The following is an 18,870-nucleotide window of genomic DNA, read 5'->3' on the forward strand; positions in this document are numbered from 1 at the left end:
ATACATTTTTTTTTTTTTTTTTTTTAGAAAAATCGTGTTAAAATATGAGCATCGGTTTTTCGATGAACGTTTATTTATTTATCTCTCAATCATCAATGAATTGCATTGCGTGTTTTGGAACTACAGAGCCTTATTACATATTATTGGAAGATATAGAGTGACTGTATGAATGCCATTGTTGTTCTACTCGAGTATGAGCTCCATATTCTCACTATATCTTACAATATGAGCCAGAAAAGCCTGATGCATCAAAAATGATACTCGACAAAAAAAAACTTTTTTTTTTTTCCATCTAAAGGAAAAACTTTTTTTTTTTTCCATTTTCCGACTTGATTTCATGTCAGGCTTTACAGAGTTAATATTGTACAAATGAGACTCTTATCATGTAAATGTTTCTTGAGCATTTCACAAAAATCCAAATATTTCAGCAGCTTACAATTTTAGACATTTTCATGATAGTTGCAGGCCAGATGTGACATTTCTCCAGTTCTTTGTAGCCTCTGAGCATTTGCTGTTGTGTTTTGCTGCAGGATGCTGCACTGTGATCGGCGGACGCTGCAGAACGCAGTGAAGAACATCCTGGATGGAGAGCTGCTGAATAAGTACCTGTACCTCAGCACCATGGAGCGAAGCGAACTGGCCAAGAAGATCGGCACAACCGCAGACATCGTGAGTGCTGGACTCAAAGACACTTACTGTCACGCTAGGCCGGAGGAAATTAAATTATGCAGGAAATATACTGAATAATCATTTTATATATTTAACAGGTTTTCCGTATGTCCTTAAAGTCTTAGATCAAGCTAAATCAAATTAAATGCCTTAAATGAAACATTAGGGTCTTAATTATTATTTCAAGAGGTCTTAAGTTTGGGGACGGAAAGACAAGAGTGATTTCATTGAATAAATATGAGCGCTGCATCTTTCAAAGTCAAAACACAACGTGTTTTTTTTTTTTATATCAGTGTATCGCCTGTCTTCAGAAAACTTTCGATGGCATTTTAATTTCATCATTCCTATAATGACTGATAAAGCAGCTTTTATGAGCACAGCTCTGCTTTGTGTACAGCACAGAGAAACCACTATATTTCTGCCGTTCTATAAGCGCCACCTGCTGGCAGAGAATGAATTAGTATTTTCACTAAGCACATCTGCTGTTTGTGTTCAGACCAATGCGAAAATCGACCCATATTCAGCAAACACACAGTTGTAAATGTGAACCGGTAGATTGTCAAGAAGCTAATATGCCTTATAAAAATCTAAAGAATTAAAACCGTAAGATGTGTTTAAATTCACATATTAATTGATACTTTTGATTCAACCCTTTTCTTAAAATTGGTTTAAAGGCTGAAATGTGAAGTTTTGTTTTTGTGAGAACCTGTATTTGAATTTTTTTTTTAATACAGTAATTTTAGACTTTAATGTTACCATACACACTGCCCTATCCTGTTCATATGGTATTAATTAGGTAAGCTTGACAAACTTTGTCTAATTTTATTTGTGTAGTCTTACAAAAAAAGTATAAAAATCCTGCAAATACCCTGATTTAAGCAGTACTGGAAACTGTGCTGAAACCTAATGCCTGCTTTCGCTTTTTTAGAGTTCAGTAAACAAGAACTTAATATGCTTCAGAAAAAAAAAGCCAAAGAATCCGCTCCAAAAGAAGCCAAAGCATCAAGATTATCCTGGCCCAAAAAAATACTAAAAACAGTCGCTTACTTGCTGTAGTAGTTACAAACTCTTAAGGTGTCCTTGTTACAGTGTAATTATACATTTAAGTACTGAGTAATATTAACTACATGCACTTTCTATATGGTTGGGCTTAGGGTTACTTGCATGTAATTACGCATAATTTATTGCTATTATAATAGTAAGTACATGTAACAATGATACCTTCACGTGCGATTAGAAATGTCATGCTTGTAATTATCTTCCTTCCGGTTCATGAGCTTTTCTGCTTGTTTCAGATCCTGGATGATCTTCTGGAGATCGACAGAGTAACTGCTCACTTCTGAAGAGCCGCTGCTCTCAAGCTCAGTGTATTTCGTCACCTGATGATCCTCTGCTCACTGTTTTATATTTCAATGTTTTGATAGAAAAAGAAGAAACAAACATTTGTCATACTGTTTTTTTGTTGACAGAAAGAAGGAAATGCAGTAAAGGGCATTGCATTTCTTAGAATATTTTGTAAAAAAGCAAAAACAAAAATGTATTGCATGTTGACATCCAGAACAAACATGCTGATACTCCAATGCTTCGTGTCATTATTCTTTACTTCCATCACAGATGATGCTCTGAGTGCAGAGACAGTCTGACCACTGCAGAAGAAGAACAGAAGTCTTTTTCTCTCACGCTTTCCTGAAAAACATAATCGGTGTCATTCTCTGGGAAGTGTTCATAAGGGAAGCGTGAGAGAGATGCTTTCAGGGTTAAAGTAGCGAGTGACACTTCTTTTGTATTGTGATTTGCAACTGAGTGTAATGGGATTATTGAAAAAGGAAAAGAAAACGGAGTGAGATGCGTGTTGCACTCAATGAATACAAGCTCACAGATGATAGTAGAAATGAGTTTAAGTGGACAAAATGATTGGAGAAATCCAGCATACATCACCAGACAGAAGTCTGATGCTGCACCAAAAGATAAAGCTTTGACAGTTTGATTAAATATGAGGTCAACAAAAAAACTAAACATGGATGAATCATTCTCAATAAGATGCATTTTCCAAATCAGGTGATATGTGCACATCAGTCTGGACTCGGAACAAATTAAACTGCAATATAAGTGATTTACATTCAAAATACATTGCATTGTAGATTACATATCCAATCTGACAATAATAAGTCTATAAATGTTTGACAGCAAAACCTCTCTGTTCCAACTGCGTATAACCAATTAATCACAAATACGATATAAAATGGCAAAATTTTTAAATATAATTAGTAAAAAGGTTCTCATTGCAATCTGAACGGCTGTTATTCACTGAAATTGCTAAACCCTGAGGTAAATGGTTTTTAGCATAATTATTTGTTCAGACTGATTTGTTTTATTATTATTGCCACCATGAAATTATAACGTTTTAAACCGAGACCTACAGAAGAAACGAACATGGCTCAAATTCTTGAATGAAATGAGTCTTTTAAATGCTGGAATATCATAATTGATAAAAGCTGAATTAAAAAGTCTGTGAGAGGTTCCTGGAAGCTCAAGCTGAAACGAGCAAGTCGTTAAAGGGATAGTTCACCCAAAAATGAAAATTCTGTCATTAATTACTCAGCCTCAAGTAGTTCCAAACATGTAAGACCTTCATTCATCTTCGAAACACAAATAAATATATTTTTGATGCATTCCGAGAGCTCTCTGACCCTCCATAGACAGCAAGGATCCTAACAAGATTAAAGGCCATTGCACACCGAGTCCAAATTTTTAGTCCGAAATTTTCGCACGTTGAAAAATAAATACGACCTCACGTTTTGTCAATCACGTTTGCACACTGCCTCGAAATTTTCGTCCGTCAAAAAAAAAATTCGTATCGGGTTCGATTTTTTGCGTTTTTCGCATCCGTATAAAGCATTTTGAGATGCTTTGAGAAAGCGTTTTGACCATTCAGAGCCACCGTACAAGCGAAAGCCAAAATACAAAATAGTGTCAGACAAATTAATACACTTCGTCTTGCAGCACAGAGCACTTTATGACAAACAAATTGCGAAATACAAAGATATAGAATATAAAGAACTGCTGTAGCCTATTTTTTTATGCCTGGCGCGCACCTTTCCGATGCCGCAGTTCGGTGTGTGTGTGTGTGTGTGTAGGGAGGTGGAACTCTCCTTCCTCTCTGCGCAATCTAAGGATTGGATGGACCCAATATTTCCTTTTTCTTTTTCTTTTTTTAAAAAGAGAGAGGACAACAAAATCATCCTCACTGCTTGAAGACATTTTGTATAGTTTTGCGATTTTTTTTCGCAACGGATTAATTAAAACGCATCGGACTCGGTGTGCAAGGTCTCTGTGCGTGACGAATTTTTAAGATTGCGAATGCGAAAAAACGCATGCGAAAATTTCAGACTCAGTGTGCAGAGACCTTAACGCACGGAAACGTAGCAAAGACATCGTTAAAATAATCCGTGTGACATCAGGGGTTCAATTGTAATTTTAGAAGCTACGAGAATACTTTGTGTGCAAAGAAAACAAAAATAATGACTTTATTCAACAATTCATCTCCTCTGCGTCATCTTATAGAGCCATTTTGGAGAATATCCACTGAGCGTAAACAATGCATGCTGTTCTGTGTCAGCTGCGCCACAGATACATTGTTTGCGTATCTGTACATACATTACATATGTTGTTTATATATGTGATACTCTCCAAAATGGCTCTATAGGGAGACGCGGAGGAGACGAATTGTTGAATAAAGTTATTTTTTTTCTTTGCGCACAAAGTATTCTTGTAGCTTCGTAAAATTACACATTGTCACATGGATTATTTTAACGATCTCCTTGCTATGTTTCTGGGCCTTGATCGTGTATGGATCCTTGCTGTCTATGGGAGGGTCAGAGAGCTCTCGGAATTCATCAAAAATATCTTAATTTGTGTTCTGAAGATGAACGAAGGTAGCATTACAGGTTTGGAACGACATGAGGGTGAGTAATTAATGACAGAATTTTCAATTTTGGGTGACCTATCAGCACCGAGTGCATAGCCACACGCAGCTCGAGTAAAACCAGAGGCTCAGAGGAGAGACGATGATAACGAGGTACAAGACGCTTCATTTCAGATACTGATACACCTCCTGGTCCAGCCTGATGAGACTGCAGTAAGACAGCAGCTTGAGCAGAGAGCGAGTGACGCTCATGAGCGCCATCTCTGACCTGGAGGAACAGAATCAATGAGATACATGTGAGAGACCAGCTCATGCATATTACACAAAAACATAAAAATAGGCTAAAACTGCACGCTTCATTGATGTTTAATGCTAGTTTTATCTGCCGCTGAGACGAGTGTCACAGGGTTCTATGATTTCTGCAATGCTGAAAATGCGAATGAAATCCAGAATGCAGTCGTAAAAATAGAATTTACAGTAATAACATGGAATGTCACAGAATTCACCAGCATTTCACCACTGCAAAAACTCATCAGTTACACAGAACCTCAAACTTGGAGAAGTTAACACTCCGTTTAGCGATGAAATTGACAAATATATTACTATTGTCCTGTAAAATGAATCTCAAACTCATAAGAAAATGTTAAAACTTTATTTTTTAATTTTAATGGCAAACCTCTGTTGTGCAGCACTTTGTTTGGTGAAAAAATAAAAGGGATTGTTTTTATTTACATTTTATAAATTAATTAATTCAGTTGTGGTTTTAAGCCTTCATTTGATTACCACCATTTTTGATAATAAATGTGTATTAAATCATAAATCCACACAAATAAAACGGACAGAGAATTTCAAAGTAAAAAACAAAACATGAATAAACCATAGGGCCCTATTATTGTAAATAAATTAAAATATTTTATTGACAGGTTTCTGATTATTAAAATGTAATTAAAGCGATAGTTCACCCAAAAATGAAAAATTCTGTCATCGTTTACTTAACCTCATATTATTCCAAACCTGTACGATTTTCTTTTTTTCTGTTGAACACAAAAGTAGTTAGTTTGAAGAAAATGGGTAAACAAACACTTGATGGTCCACATTGACTTCCATAGTATTAGGAACAAAAATACAATGGAAGTAAATGGGGACCTTTTTTTTAATATCTTCTTTTGTGTTCAACAGAAGAAATAAACTTATACAGGGTTGAAGCAACTTGAGGTTGAGTAAAGGATGAGAGGATTTTCATTTTTGGGTGAACCATCCCTTTAAACCACTAAAATAGAATACAAATAAATAAATAAATATAAATGTATAAATAAAATGAAAACAGATTCTTGTAGGGCCCTAAATATTGAATTTCTGTGACTGTTTTAACAATTTGATAAATTGTTAAATTGCATAAGGTTTATGATTTTAATTAATTATACAATTAAGTTTACTTTTTATTAGTGCTATCAAATGATTAATCGCATCCAAAATAAAAGTTTGTTTACATAATATATGTGTGTATACTGTGTTTATTTTATATATATATATATACACACACACACACATATACACACACATACATACACAGTACACACGCATATTATGTAAACAAAAATTTTGGATGCGATTAATCTCGATTAATCAGTTGACGACACTAGTTTTTAATAACTACCAAAACATTAAAACAAAAAAAAAAACATTATTTGGGCAGAAATAAAATGGAATTTGGAGAAAGAAATGAATCCGATGTCATCACCTTAAAGCGAATTCAAACTTGACGCTTTCCCAGAAGGAGCAGACCCAGCGGAAGATGGACAGTCTGGACAGCATCCTGGTGTCGTCGGCCTGAGCTCTGCCCCATCCCCTCACAGCACTGAAACACACACACACTTCCACTCAAATGATGGACAGAATCCAAACAAATACTCAAACGAGGCAGAAGTTATTCAACTGTATTTGAGACATAAATGCACAGATATTTGGATCAGTGGTGAGGTGGTACCTCTTGGCCATGATGAAGTAGCGGTCGACTGGAGCTCCCAGAGTGATGTTGATGCAGCGGACGGTGTTGATGTTCCTGAAGACCAGCAGCATGGGCCGCGGCATGGACTTCAACACCTGCATGATCTTATCAAAGCGGTTTACGGCCATGTCACGCATGTATGACGTCTCCTCTCGCGTCAGGATGTTACCCAGACCCAGATCCCACATGTTGATTGGCCGCTGCAGCAGCATCTCACTGAAGAGAAAGTATTCTGGGACAGACCAATGAGATGATAACATCAAAATACTGAATGCATTTTTGTTTGAATTTTCATTTCACTCTCCTTATAGCTGTATGTATAAAAATGTACTGATAAAATCTTTATATTAAGATTTATTTATATTGTCTAAGGTCATATGTTTGTAACATTTTAAAATATTTTTGACAAAAGTCACTTATGGCTGCATTTATTTGATCAAAAATACAGTACAAAACTGTGAAATATTTCTACAATTTAAAATAACTGTTTTCGGTTTGAATATATCTTAAAATGTAATTTATTCCTGTGATCAAAGCTGAATTTTCAGCATCATTACTCCAGTCTTCAGTGTCACATGATCCCTCAGAAATCATTCTAATCAACCTATTAGGATGATTTCTGAAGGATCATGTGACTGGAGTAATGATGCTGAAAATACAGCTTTGATCACAGGAATAAATTACAATTTAAAATATATTCAAATAGAAAAAAGTTATTTTAAATAGTAAAAATATTTCACAATATTACTGCATTTGCTGTATTTTGGATCAAATAAATGCAGGATTGGTGAGCAGAAGAAACTTCTTTAAAAAAAACATTAAAAATCTTACTGTTAAAAAACATTTGACTGATAGCATATGTGAGAAAAAGCTGCGTTACCTTTGACCCCGAGCTGATTTGCATATGTCTTCATGCCGGCTTCATCGCGCAGGATGATGGATCTCCATAACCGACACAGAGCCGCTCTGTCACTGACAAACACAGAGTCTGCTGTCACCATCTGTTTCATGCAGATTACAGTGATGCCGGTGTTTATTTCTCATGTTCTCACCTTTTACTGAGGTATTCGTACAGCCCATGATCCAGTAGAACCAGCTCAGCTTTATTATCTGGACCTCTTCTGACCAGCACTGAAATCAGCCACATTTCCCATGAGTGGCACTCACTCACGAGCGTATGGGTCATAATGGGTTCATTCTGAGCATAGATAATCTCACCGTTTCCAGGATGAGGGTCAGCGTGAATAAAGCCGGTGTTAAAGATCTGCTCTGCGAATACGCGGATTAATTTATCAGCTGCCTGAAACACACGCATTATTATCTTCATTATTATGGACATTTAATGGCATGATGAGAGCCGGTCGATCATAACTGATGTTATTAAACTCACGTCTTTAAGACTCAGTCCCTGACGCTGAATCTCCTCCACATTGTTGATTTTACATCCGTCACAGAACTCTGCTGTAAGCACCCTCTGTATGGACACAAAGTCACAGTTTCTATTCATTCATGTGTCAAAGTTAGAGATCAAAGAAAGCATTCACCGATCCCCACCTTGCTGGTCAGGTCCCAGAATACTTTGGGCACGACTACAAACTTAAAATGCTTCAGTTCTTCAGCACACCGTTCAGAATTCCTGCCTTCATTCTCAAAATCCAGCTCCTGGGCCAGCGTTCCTTTCAGGTCCTACCAGCATCATGGAGAAACAATGAAAAAAATCATAATCTTGTCTTTTATAACAACAATGACCAGAATTAAGAAAGATTGGGGCTATGGCGTCCAAATATTTTTTATGTTTCTGAAAGAAGACTCTTATGTTCACCAAGGCTGCTTTTATTTAATCAAAACTGAATAATCAAAAACTATAATAGTGTGAAATATTAAACTGAAAAAAAACAACTGTTTTCTATGTGAATATGTGTTAAAATGTAATTTATTCCTGTGATCAAAGCTGAATTTTCAGCATCATTACTTCAGTCTTCAGTGTCACATGATCCTTCAGAAATCATTACGATTTATTAACAATATGCTGATTTATTATCAATGATGAAATATTTTTTTGGAATCTGTGATACTTTTTTTTTCATGATTCTTTGGTGAATGAATAGCATTTATTTAAAATAAAAATCTTTTCTATAAATGCAGCCTTGATGAGCATAAGAAACATCTTTAAAAAATATTTAAAAATCTTACTGACCCCAAACGTTTAGCACCACAGAGTGAAGCGTCAGTAAATGAAATTTCAGTTTTACATTTTGCTGTGAAACCGGTAGCGCGTAGCCAAGATTTATGCTTTCAGTTTGAATGGATATCTTCTGCAGTATCTAAAACGGTGCATTAACAGCTGTCAACCATGTCGGCTGTGCGCACCACTTATGTGCACCTCTGGATATAGATATATTAAAATAGTATTTCAGAATATTCAGCAGGAAATAATGCAAGATAGCAATGGTGGTGGGAGATATTATTGATATTATTGATATTATTGATTTTATTATTTTATTAATTTAATTATATACTTTTTCAATCCAACTAGTCTTGGTTATTACATTATTATTATTATTACTATTATTATTAAAGATGAACTATGTAATTTGGGCTAAGACTTTGTGTTTCAGACAGATTGGTCAGCAATGGCAGATGGACGTTTTCAGTGAAACATCAGGAAGTCAGTGGCAGATTTCAAGCTGTTTTAAATGCATTATATTGTAAGACCTGTAAGACCCAGCGGAAACCAAAGCTGGGGTGCATAAATTTCACTATGTCCAGCAAAATCTCCAGAGTCCTGATATCACCATCAAATCGATCCCTGAGATCAATATACTGCACCTGAACACAACAGACATCAACACAACAACACAAATACATCAGTAATCTTTAGATTAACACTTCATGTTGTTCCTCTATATTGCTGTTCTCGCAAACATTTGCAAAAAAATGAATGTAACAATGTATCTAATATAATTAAAATGCACATAAACAGAATTTCATCAACAGCCATCATGCACATCCCTAACATACTTTCACAGCCACAGGTGTCCCATCATGCAGTTCGGCCTTGTGTACTTGGGCCAGACTCGCAGCGGCCACAGGCTCATAGTCAAACGTCCAGAAGAGTTTGTCTGGAGTAGTACTGAAGTCCTCCTGGAATAAAGCGTCTACCTAGAACAACACGGGACCAGACGCGTTACAAAAAGGTTTGCAGATTTAATTCTCATAGGTTTTTGAGTCCCTGATTTTTAATATATACACACACACACAGTATCTCACAGAAGTGAGTACATCCCTCACATTTTTGTAAATATTTTATTATATCTTTTCATGTGATCCTGAAGAAATGACACTTTGCTACAACGTAAAATAGTGAGTGTACAGCTTGTATAACAGTGTAAATTTGCTGTCCCCTCAAAATAACTCAACACACGCCATTATTCATTTTCTCTCCCCGGTGTCATGTGACTTGTTAGTGTTACAAGGTCTCAGGTGTGAATGGGGAGCAGGTGTGTTAAATTTGGTGTTATCGCTCTCACTCAAAACAAAAATTGTTTCTCTACATAAAGATGGCGTAGGCTATAAGAAGAGTGCCAAGACCCTGAAACTGAGCTGCACAACAAAAACTTTTATTTTGTATGCGATTAATCGTGATTAATCTTTTGACAGCACTAGTTATAATATTACAAAAGATTTCTATTTCTAATAAATACTGTTCTTTTGAAATTTTATTCAAAGAATCATGAAAAATGCATCATGGTTTTCACAAAAATATTGAGCAGCACAACCGTTTTCAACATTGATAACAATAATGTTTCTTGAGCAGTAAATCAGTATATTAGTATGATTTCTGAAGGATCATGTGACCCTGAAGACTGGAGTAATGATGCTGAAAATTCAGCTTTGAGCACAGAAATAAATTATATTTTAAAACTAGTGCTGTCAAACGATTAATCGCATCCAAAATAAAAGTTTGTGTTTACATAATATATGCGTGTTTACTGTGTATATTTATTATTAGTGTTGTCAAAAGTACCGACAGCGATACCATTCGGTACTGAAATTTTAAAAACGCCCATTTCCCGCTAAGATTTAAGTGCTGTTGAGCAGATTCTTAAACTGCGCTGATTGGCCATTGTGTTCACGCACTCAACAGATACATCGGTGATGCGGGAAATGGACGTTTTCAGTACCGAATGGTATCATGGTCAGTACTTTTGACAACATTATACACACACACACATAATAAATATACGCAGTACACATACATATATTATGCAAACAAAAACTTTATTTTGGATGCGATTAATCGCGATTAATCTTTTGACAACACTATTTAAAATGTGTTACAATTGAAAACCGTAATATACATATTTACTACTATTTTTAGACTATATTTAATATACTTCCTTCAAAAACATATCCCAAATTTTTAGTGTACACACATATAATTCAGCACATTGAGATTAGTGTGATAAAATGACTTACCTTACATTTACCTTACCTCATTACATTTACAATCTGATTTTGTCAAGAATACAAAACCATATTTTGACTTCCTTCATATGCACAAATCACATCCTATTTCATATATAATTTTAATTCAGAGTCAGATCTGCACTGCTCACCTCTTTGTATCTTCTGTTGAGCGCTCTATCCTCCAGCACGTGCAGGGTGCGGATGTACTCTGGAGGTAGAAGATGGTTGAATGCACACAGGCCTTGTCCCAGCTTAATATACAGGCCTCCGTTCTGTATGGCGCCGTCCACCATGCTACTGGCTGCTCTCTGATGACACGCTGACATGAGCACTTCATACTCTGGACTGCTCTGGCGAGAGGGACAGAAAGAGATTTGCGTTTGATATGTTTACTGATCCCTTTCTTTTTACGACAATACTTTGCACTGGATATATTTATGATGATGATGGAACAAGGGAACCCAAGAAAAGTGTTAAATTAGATGTATAGTTCACCCAAAAATGAACTTTCTGTCATCATTTACTCACCCTCATGTTTCTTCAACACCTGTATGAGTTTATTCTGAACATAAAAGAAGATATTTTGAGAAATGGCTAATTGTTTTTACTGGCCATACAATGGAAGTCAATGATGACCAAAACTGTTTGGGTACCAACATTCTTCAAAATGACCAAATTTTCACGTTCAGTAGAACAATTCTTAAATTTCTAGTAATTAAAAAAAATTGTTTTCAAATGTACTAATTTAAAACATTATTTACATAATAGAGAAATAAGCTTACCTCATCTATGCCTCTCAGAGCAATGTTGGACGTCCACCAGTAATCTGCTGATATCATAAGCCCGACATAGAGAGACCTGATGTGACACAGATATACAGCTTACGTCACAGTTTCAGTCATGATATTAACAGCAGAGGGCTGCATGATACAGATGTGTCAAATGCTAAAGCTTGACATCTAGAGATCAGAGAGCCTGGTGGGTGATATAATGCCATACAATAGCATGTACAATTTTGGGGTAGTTAATGTATTTTTTTACATTATACTTACGAAGGCTGCATTTAAAACAGTAAAAAAAAATTACAGTAATATTATCTGAAATATTATTACAATTTAAAACAAATTTTTTCTAAGTGAATGTATTCTAAAATGTAATTTATTCATTTTATGTGAAGCTGAATTTTCAACATCATTACTCCAGTCTTCAGAAATGATCCTCCAGAAATCATTCTAAAATGCTGATTTGATGCTCTAGAAACATTTATTTTTATTATCAATGTTAACAATGCTTTCAAGGAAACCATTTTTTTTTTCAGGATTCTATGATTCTTTGATGAATAGAAAGTTGATGAGAACAATACTTGTTAGAAATATAAATTGTTTGTAACATTTTAAATGTATTTGCTGTCGCTTTTGATGAATTTAATGCATCTTTGCTGGATACAAGCATCAATTTATTAAAAAAAAAAAAATTAATAGATTTATAAAAAATATATAAAATGATGTAAACTTCCAGTGACGATTGATAAATTGCTAAAATTAAAAGGAGTCATCGGATGCCCATTTTCCACAAGTTGATATGATTCTTAATGAAAGGTCTATAACATACTTTGGTTAAAATTTCTCAATGGTAGTGTAAAACACCCTTTTACCGTGTCAAAATCAGCTCTGTTTTCATCAAGCCATTTTAGTCCATGCTTCTTTAAATGCTAATGAGCTCTGCTGACCCCGCCCCTCTCTTCCGTGGGGTGACGAGCCGCTCTCATGATACTGTTTATTTTAACCGCATAACTTGCTAACTAGCACGTTATTAGGAAAGTCAATTTGCAAAGATTCATAAAAGAACTTTATACTCACTTCTTCTGTAGGTGAGGCTGGATCACGAGTGGTTCGCGTGAACAAACGAATTTAGGTAGATCGGGGGACGCATTCCCTTCAAAAACAAAGCTAATCCACTGCATCTTCAGTGGCTCAGATGTCAGGAGTAAATGGTGACTGCTATGTTCATTATTACATCCAACAACAGAACACCTCAATCGCTTAGGAGCCATTCTTGTCTACTCCTACTTCGGCACCGAAACAATGGTGGACTGATGACAACTCACTCAGAGTGGGTCTAAGGTAAAACGCAAGTGTCAATCAACAATTGTGGGAGGGGCCTGTCAGTGGGACGTCACACAGCCAAGAAGCTGAGAATGGCTTGATTTGAGAGGGGGAAATTATTTAAAAAAACACTGAGTGGATCTTTATCATTGTGGTTGTGTACACACACTGCCAACACACATTTATGCTCAAACAACCTGTAAAAGTGCATGTCACATCCGATGACCCCTTTAAATAAATGAACATTACTAAAGGATCTTCACCTGCAGAAGCGGCCGACTCCCTCTGCTAGTATCTTCATCTTCCTCCTCTCTCTGGGCTCTGAGACCGCATACTGCACCCCGACCACAAGTGGCACACCCACCGAAACACCAACCAACAGCTTCCTAAAGAGTCTGTGACTCTTTACAACTCTACAGGAAGATAACACAATCCCAGCATCACCGCCAATACTCTTGTTTAGTATGATGTAGCGCTTGCTTTGTCATATGCTATAAAATACACTTTGTTTTCACCCTTAAAAATGAAGCCAGACCCCAATGAAGCAAATGAAACCCACCTGTGAGAGGAGAAGAACTTCTGGTCAAGTACTTGGAGGCCTATGAGCCGAGGACTCCGCCGTAACAGAGACATATGATGTTGACACAATCTTAACTAAAGCCAAAGGAAATAAAACTTGTTTAGTTCACTGTCTTTTACTGGCATCTAAAAGCATTACAAATCAGGCAACCCTTAAAAATAGCTCAGAGATGATCTGTGAGGTGTGTTTTCATAGACTACAGCACAAGACTTTCCCATCAAGGCCGTGTCAAAATGTGAAAAAAGGGAGAATGTTTATAGAAGCAGGGAACAAATTGTCTTTCCTCAGGCAGCTTGATTTGTGGACAGGTCAGGGATGTGCTCCAGTTTAAAGGTCTCTATAGAGTATGATGAACAACAGCCCATCTGCAGCCCCTCATTCAAGATAAACCATAGACTCTAAACCAGTGTTCAATACGGACAGCTTGAAACATGTCGCTGCACTGTTTGAGGAAATGTTTCAGGTAACGACAGCTTAAGCCAAAATACTATAGTAACCCTAACAAAAGCACAGTGCCTTGGTATCAGATTGCAGAACATGAATAAAACTCATTTTCAAGATCCTGTTGCAAACGACCATATTCACGCATTCTAAAGTACTTAAAAAAAACACCATGGTACTACTGTAATACATATACAAAATATGCAGGATTGTTATGGCACATATAAAAGTAGTATGTTACCACACATATAGTACACCCTAGGGGTCGACCAGGGCAGATGCGATACCGATTATTACAGATCATGTAGACAGATAACCAATATGTTTGGTTTAAAAATTAAAATTAATGGCAAAATTAAGAATAACAAGGGCTCTGACAAAACCGTTCTTTAAATGCTTTTAAATTATTTTAATTGGCAAATCGGTTTTGACAGTGACACATACTGATAAAATGCTTAATATCGGCACTGATAATCGGCCAGGGGTGCGTTTCCCAAAAGCAACTATGGTTGCAAGTTCCATCGTTACCAATAGAGTTCAATGGAAGACCATAATAAACTAACAATGCTTTTGGGAAACGCACCCCAGGCTGATAATTGGTCAACTACTAGTAGTACCATCACATCATGGTAATTTTTTGTTAGTGCAGCAGTGATTCTCAGTCTTTTGAACTGCAATGTCCCCCACTGTCCACAACAAAATCCTTATATATATATATATATATATATATATATATATATATATATATACACACACACACATACACTCACACTTACTTTCTGGTAATTAACCATTGCAACTATTTATTTGTTTATGTTTACGTATTTGTTTATACGTGTGTGTGTGTGTGTGTGTGTGTGTGTGTGTGTGTATGAAGTAGGTTTTTAAAGAGGGACCCTTGCAAGTTTGCTGAGGCCCCCTAGTGGGTCCCGGTCCTATCCACCACTGGTATTAGCCACCGCTGTCACCAAAAATAAATCCATTATAATAAGGATTCTGAAAGCTATTTTTTCATTATTTAAGAGAGTGTTACAAATACAATAGTAAACAGTAACTGCAGTAATTACCTTACTTAAGCCTATTGCTACCATGGTAATGTTTTGTAAGTGTGCTGCTGGTTATAATCTAAGGCTATCAGAAAGTGCTGGACTGTAAGACAGGTAACGTTAGTCCTATTGTTAGACTTGGATATAAGAATCCAGAGTTTAGTTTGGGATTTAAGGCTTACAGTGATCAAGAACAAGGCATGCTTTGACATTTCCTCTGGCCTTGACTGCCCTGATTCAGGATCAGCCCTGCACTTCCAGACTGGATAATGACATGGAATAGATTCTGCATTTAAACGCCTCTCAATAAGAGCAGAATGTGAAACTGAAATACAGCGGCCTTTCATAAAGCACCAGCATCAGTCAGCTCGAGCACATGAGCAACGGATCAGCGGAAACACAGAAGCAGAAGCGGTGTCCTTACCGATCTGAGCGTCTCTGCCGCCATGTCTCCGGTTCTCTCGGGCTGATGGTTGCATGAGTGACTCGCTACGGTCCTCACTCGCTTCTTCCTCGTGCTTCGAGATCACGCACGCCTGTGCTCTGATTGGGCAACTGGGAAAGCGTCTGTTGTGACGTCGTCAGTCGCGTGACAGTGGTCTGAAGCGACCTTCAGACCGCGCTCTCCCCCTTTAACACCACATCCAAATATTACTGTGCCTTTGGAACAACGTTAGCAGTCGAACTCAATAAACAACTAAATAATAATATTATTACACAGAAAAAAAAAAAAAAAAGTTTACGTGAAACAAGGAGCGTATGCCCTTAATTAAAGGGACAGTAACGTTTAAAGCGAGGCAAGACAGAAAACTAAAACAATTTTGTTTTAAAAAAAGAGGTTGAACACTAACCTATAATAACTAAATATCCAAACTATTTTGGAAGAATCTTCATCTTGCAAGAATCTTGAAGCTCTTAAAACAGTTAATTTATTTAATCTTTTAAATTAATTTTGTTAAAGCTCTTGTTTGTATTATTTATTTATTGTTACGTATATTAATAGTGCTTTGCATGCAATGTCACCTCTCTGTACGTAAAGTTTATTTTCTGTGCTTTTATCTTTGGTACCTTGGCATTAATAAAAATAAATAAACAAGCAAACGAATTAATTAATTAAAAATAATAATTAAAAAAACAAACAAGCAGTATAAAAAACTCTGGTAGTATAAAAACTACATGCATAATATAAACGTAAACTAAATAATTTAAAAGGAAAAAAAGAAGTGAAATTTGAATAGAGATTCAAGGCTCGACTTTTTTTTTTTACTTTAATTTTGGTGTTACTCCCTCCAGTGTTTCAGAATATTATTAATACTGTATTTGGATTATTACAAGTGTGCAAAACGGCAACACGTCTATTGATTAAAATTACTACGACTGTAAGCCTTCCCCATCTGAAAGGAAAAGTGTTTTAATTTAAATTTATTAAATATTTTCATTTATTTTTAGTATTTAATTTCTCAATTTTGTGTCCCCCGCACACGTTCAAAAAGAGTTTTGTTCTAAGATACTGTTTGCATATCAGATGCATTTTCTTCTTTGAAATTCAAGATTTGAAGCTCGATTTTAGCAAAAACAGAGAAAATATAGCCACTAACCAAAGTTCAAGTTAATCCCCGGACACTGGGATGATCTTGATATTTCATCAGATTTCATCACAAACCAGGGCTTTGCCTGTGTCTCAGAGGGGAGGGGAGGGGAGAGATTAATACGGTTTCATACAAACACTCGGGTGTGATTTCCTCTAAAACCACAAGGTTGATATGACTGTAAATATTTGGTGTATTATTTATTTATTTTCGTTACACGTTTTATATATTATTATTTAAGTACATAATTGTTATTATTATTATAAACTACAGATTATACTCTAATATTAATTTAATTCTAAATCAAGAGTGTGATTAAATTCTCCCGGAAGTGGAAAGACTTTCGCTCGCGCTGCAGCTTTGTATTTCCTGTTTACGGGCGGGAAGAGTGAACCTGCGCATCAGCTCGTTTCCATCGCTATCGCCTCTGGATTATTTTAGCGCTTTTAACTCGTTTTATTAATTCTCCTCAGGCGCTCCGCCGCGTGTCTCTGGCGGAAGTTTGAAGCTCTGATGGAGGAGCCTGCGGACTCCGGAGGCCCCACGGCGCAGGTGACGGAGATCCGCTGCCCCGCCGGAGCGCGTCCTCTGCGGCTGCTCGAGTGGAAGGTGAAGCCCGGAGCTCTGGTGAACGTGGACTCCGTTATCGCGGTTTGTGCGCCGATCCCCGCCGAAGGCGAGAGCAGAGCGGCCGAGAGGAAGCTGAAGTCGGACCGCGCTGGACTCGTGCGGGAACTGTGCGGTCAACTCGGACAGGTCATCGCGCCTGGGTGAGACGCGCTGTCGTTTTAACGCTTTAATTAGCTGCCTTTGCTTATTAGCTCGAGCTAAGCGAAGTTGCACGCGCGCTCAACGCTGAGCTCGTGACAGCAGCAGCACGTAAACGTGTCGCACGTGGTTGTTGTAATGTCGCCCATAAATAGTTCATATTAACAGACAGGTATCACTCAAATGTATCTCGAGAGATAAGCTCCGATAGAAAGCCCTAAGCTCTGTAAACACTAAAACAAGAGTTGGGGGAGCGGCCCGCCCTTTTTAGCCAATCAGAAACGCTCTCTGCGTGTCAATCAATTTGTTCCTTGTGCTTTGCTGCCGTCGGATTGGCTGAGACGTATGCAGAGGGCGGGGCATTGGAGAGAGGGTGTGTTGATGAGCGCATGGAGCCGAGTCTAGTAGTGGAAGAGAAACGTGTTACAGCTGTTTTTCCAAATGATACCCTAATGTTTAGATGCAGCACGTTTATTTGAAACTGTGGAATTAAAGGCAAACGATATTGAAATAAGAGTTTTGTGAATATTAGTCCACGTCTATTAAAAGGTTTCTGCGGGTCTTAAAAGTCTTCATTCATTCACACTTATTAAAAAAGGTCTTAAATCGAAGCAGAAAGTCTTAAATTCATAAAGTCGTAACATTAAATGTTGCATGCTGTAAAAATCAGTTTAAAATAAAAAAGCTGTAAAAAAAATATATTTTTTCAAGATTTTTAATTTTTTATTTGTCACATACACAATTATACAGAGTATAACCAGCAGTTAAATGTAAGTCAGGTCCGCTCCAAGGACAGTGCAATTATAAAGTATACAAATATAAAGAAAAATAGAAAAAATAAAAGATAAAAAATATAAATATAAATGTACAGGTCAGTATGTTGTTGACTTAAATAGTAATATAAGATGAATGTGCAAAAAAGTTGTACAGGGTATTTAAATAGCAGCAATATGAGGTAGAGAAAAATTATGAATAGCTATTGATATGGTGATATTTACATGGAGTCAAGTGATGCTATGACACAGAGTTAGAGTTTAGGAGCCTGATGGCCTGGGGGAAGAAGCTCCTCCTAAGTCTCTCAGTTTTTGCCATCAGGCTACGGAAGCGCTTACCAGATGGAAGCAAAGTGAATAGATGGTTACCAGGGTGATTAGAGTCCTTGATGATTTTGACAGCTCTATTTTTGCAGCGTTTGAGGTAGATGTCCTGCAGAGAGGGGAGAGCAGACCCTGAGATGATTATAAGAGGAGTGTAGGGCTGCTGCTGTCT

The 18,870-nt window shown here is 36.8% G+C and overlaps 3 protein-coding genes across 3 annotated transcripts in view; 2 read left to right on the top strand and 1 right to left on the bottom strand.

The window, feature by feature from the left end:
• LOC306885515 (cleavage and polyadenylation specificity factor subunit 1-like) overlaps nt 1–2,670 on the top strand; it is a 32,409-nt gene extending 29,739 nt beyond the window's left edge. The window contains exons 37-38 of the mRNA XM_079442089.1: nt 531–669; nt 1,965–2,670. Of these exons, the coding sequence (XP_079298215.1) occupies nt 531–669; nt 1,965–2,012 (187 nt within the window). The 3' untranslated portion in view covers nt 2,013–2,670. The remainder of the gene's footprint in view (nt 1–530; nt 670–1,964) is intronic.
• On the bottom strand, nt 2,551–15,789 carry adck5 (aarF domain containing kinase 5). Its single transcript, XM_079442092.1, has 15 exons — nt 15,669–15,789; nt 13,737–13,831; nt 13,441–13,590; nt 11,855–11,930; nt 11,222–11,422; nt 9,624–9,764; nt 9,318–9,431; nt 8,157–8,288; nt 7,993–8,076; nt 7,821–7,902; nt 7,655–7,733; nt 7,483–7,574; nt 6,582–6,834; nt 6,336–6,452; nt 2,551–4,862 (listed from the first exon to the last, which is right to left on the bottom strand). Exons 1-15 carry the CDS (start codon nt 15,690–15,692, stop codon nt 4,760–4,762), a joined length of 1,743 nt encoding a protein of 580 aa, XP_079298218.1. The 5' UTR covers nt 15,693–15,789; the 3' UTR covers nt 2,551–4,759.
• Nucleotides 15,790–17,170: 1,381 nt separating this feature from the next.
• The window catches only part of ctdp1 (CTD (carboxy-terminal domain, RNA polymerase II, polypeptide A) phosphatase, subunit 1), a 125,424-nt gene continuing 123,724 nt past the window's right edge, over nt 17,171–18,870 (top strand). Inside the window, exon 1 of the mRNA XM_079442090.1 lies at nt 17,171–17,603. Coding sequence (XP_079298216.1) covers nt 17,347–17,603 — 257 coding nt within the window. The 5' untranslated portion in view covers nt 17,171–17,346. The remainder of the gene's footprint in view (nt 17,604–18,870) is intronic.

The sequence above is a fragment of the Barbus barbus genome (assembly GCF_936440315.1).
Source record: "Barbus barbus genome assembly, chromosome: 19".
Taxonomy (NCBI): Eukaryota; Metazoa; Chordata; class Actinopteri; order Cypriniformes; family Cyprinidae; genus Barbus; species Barbus barbus.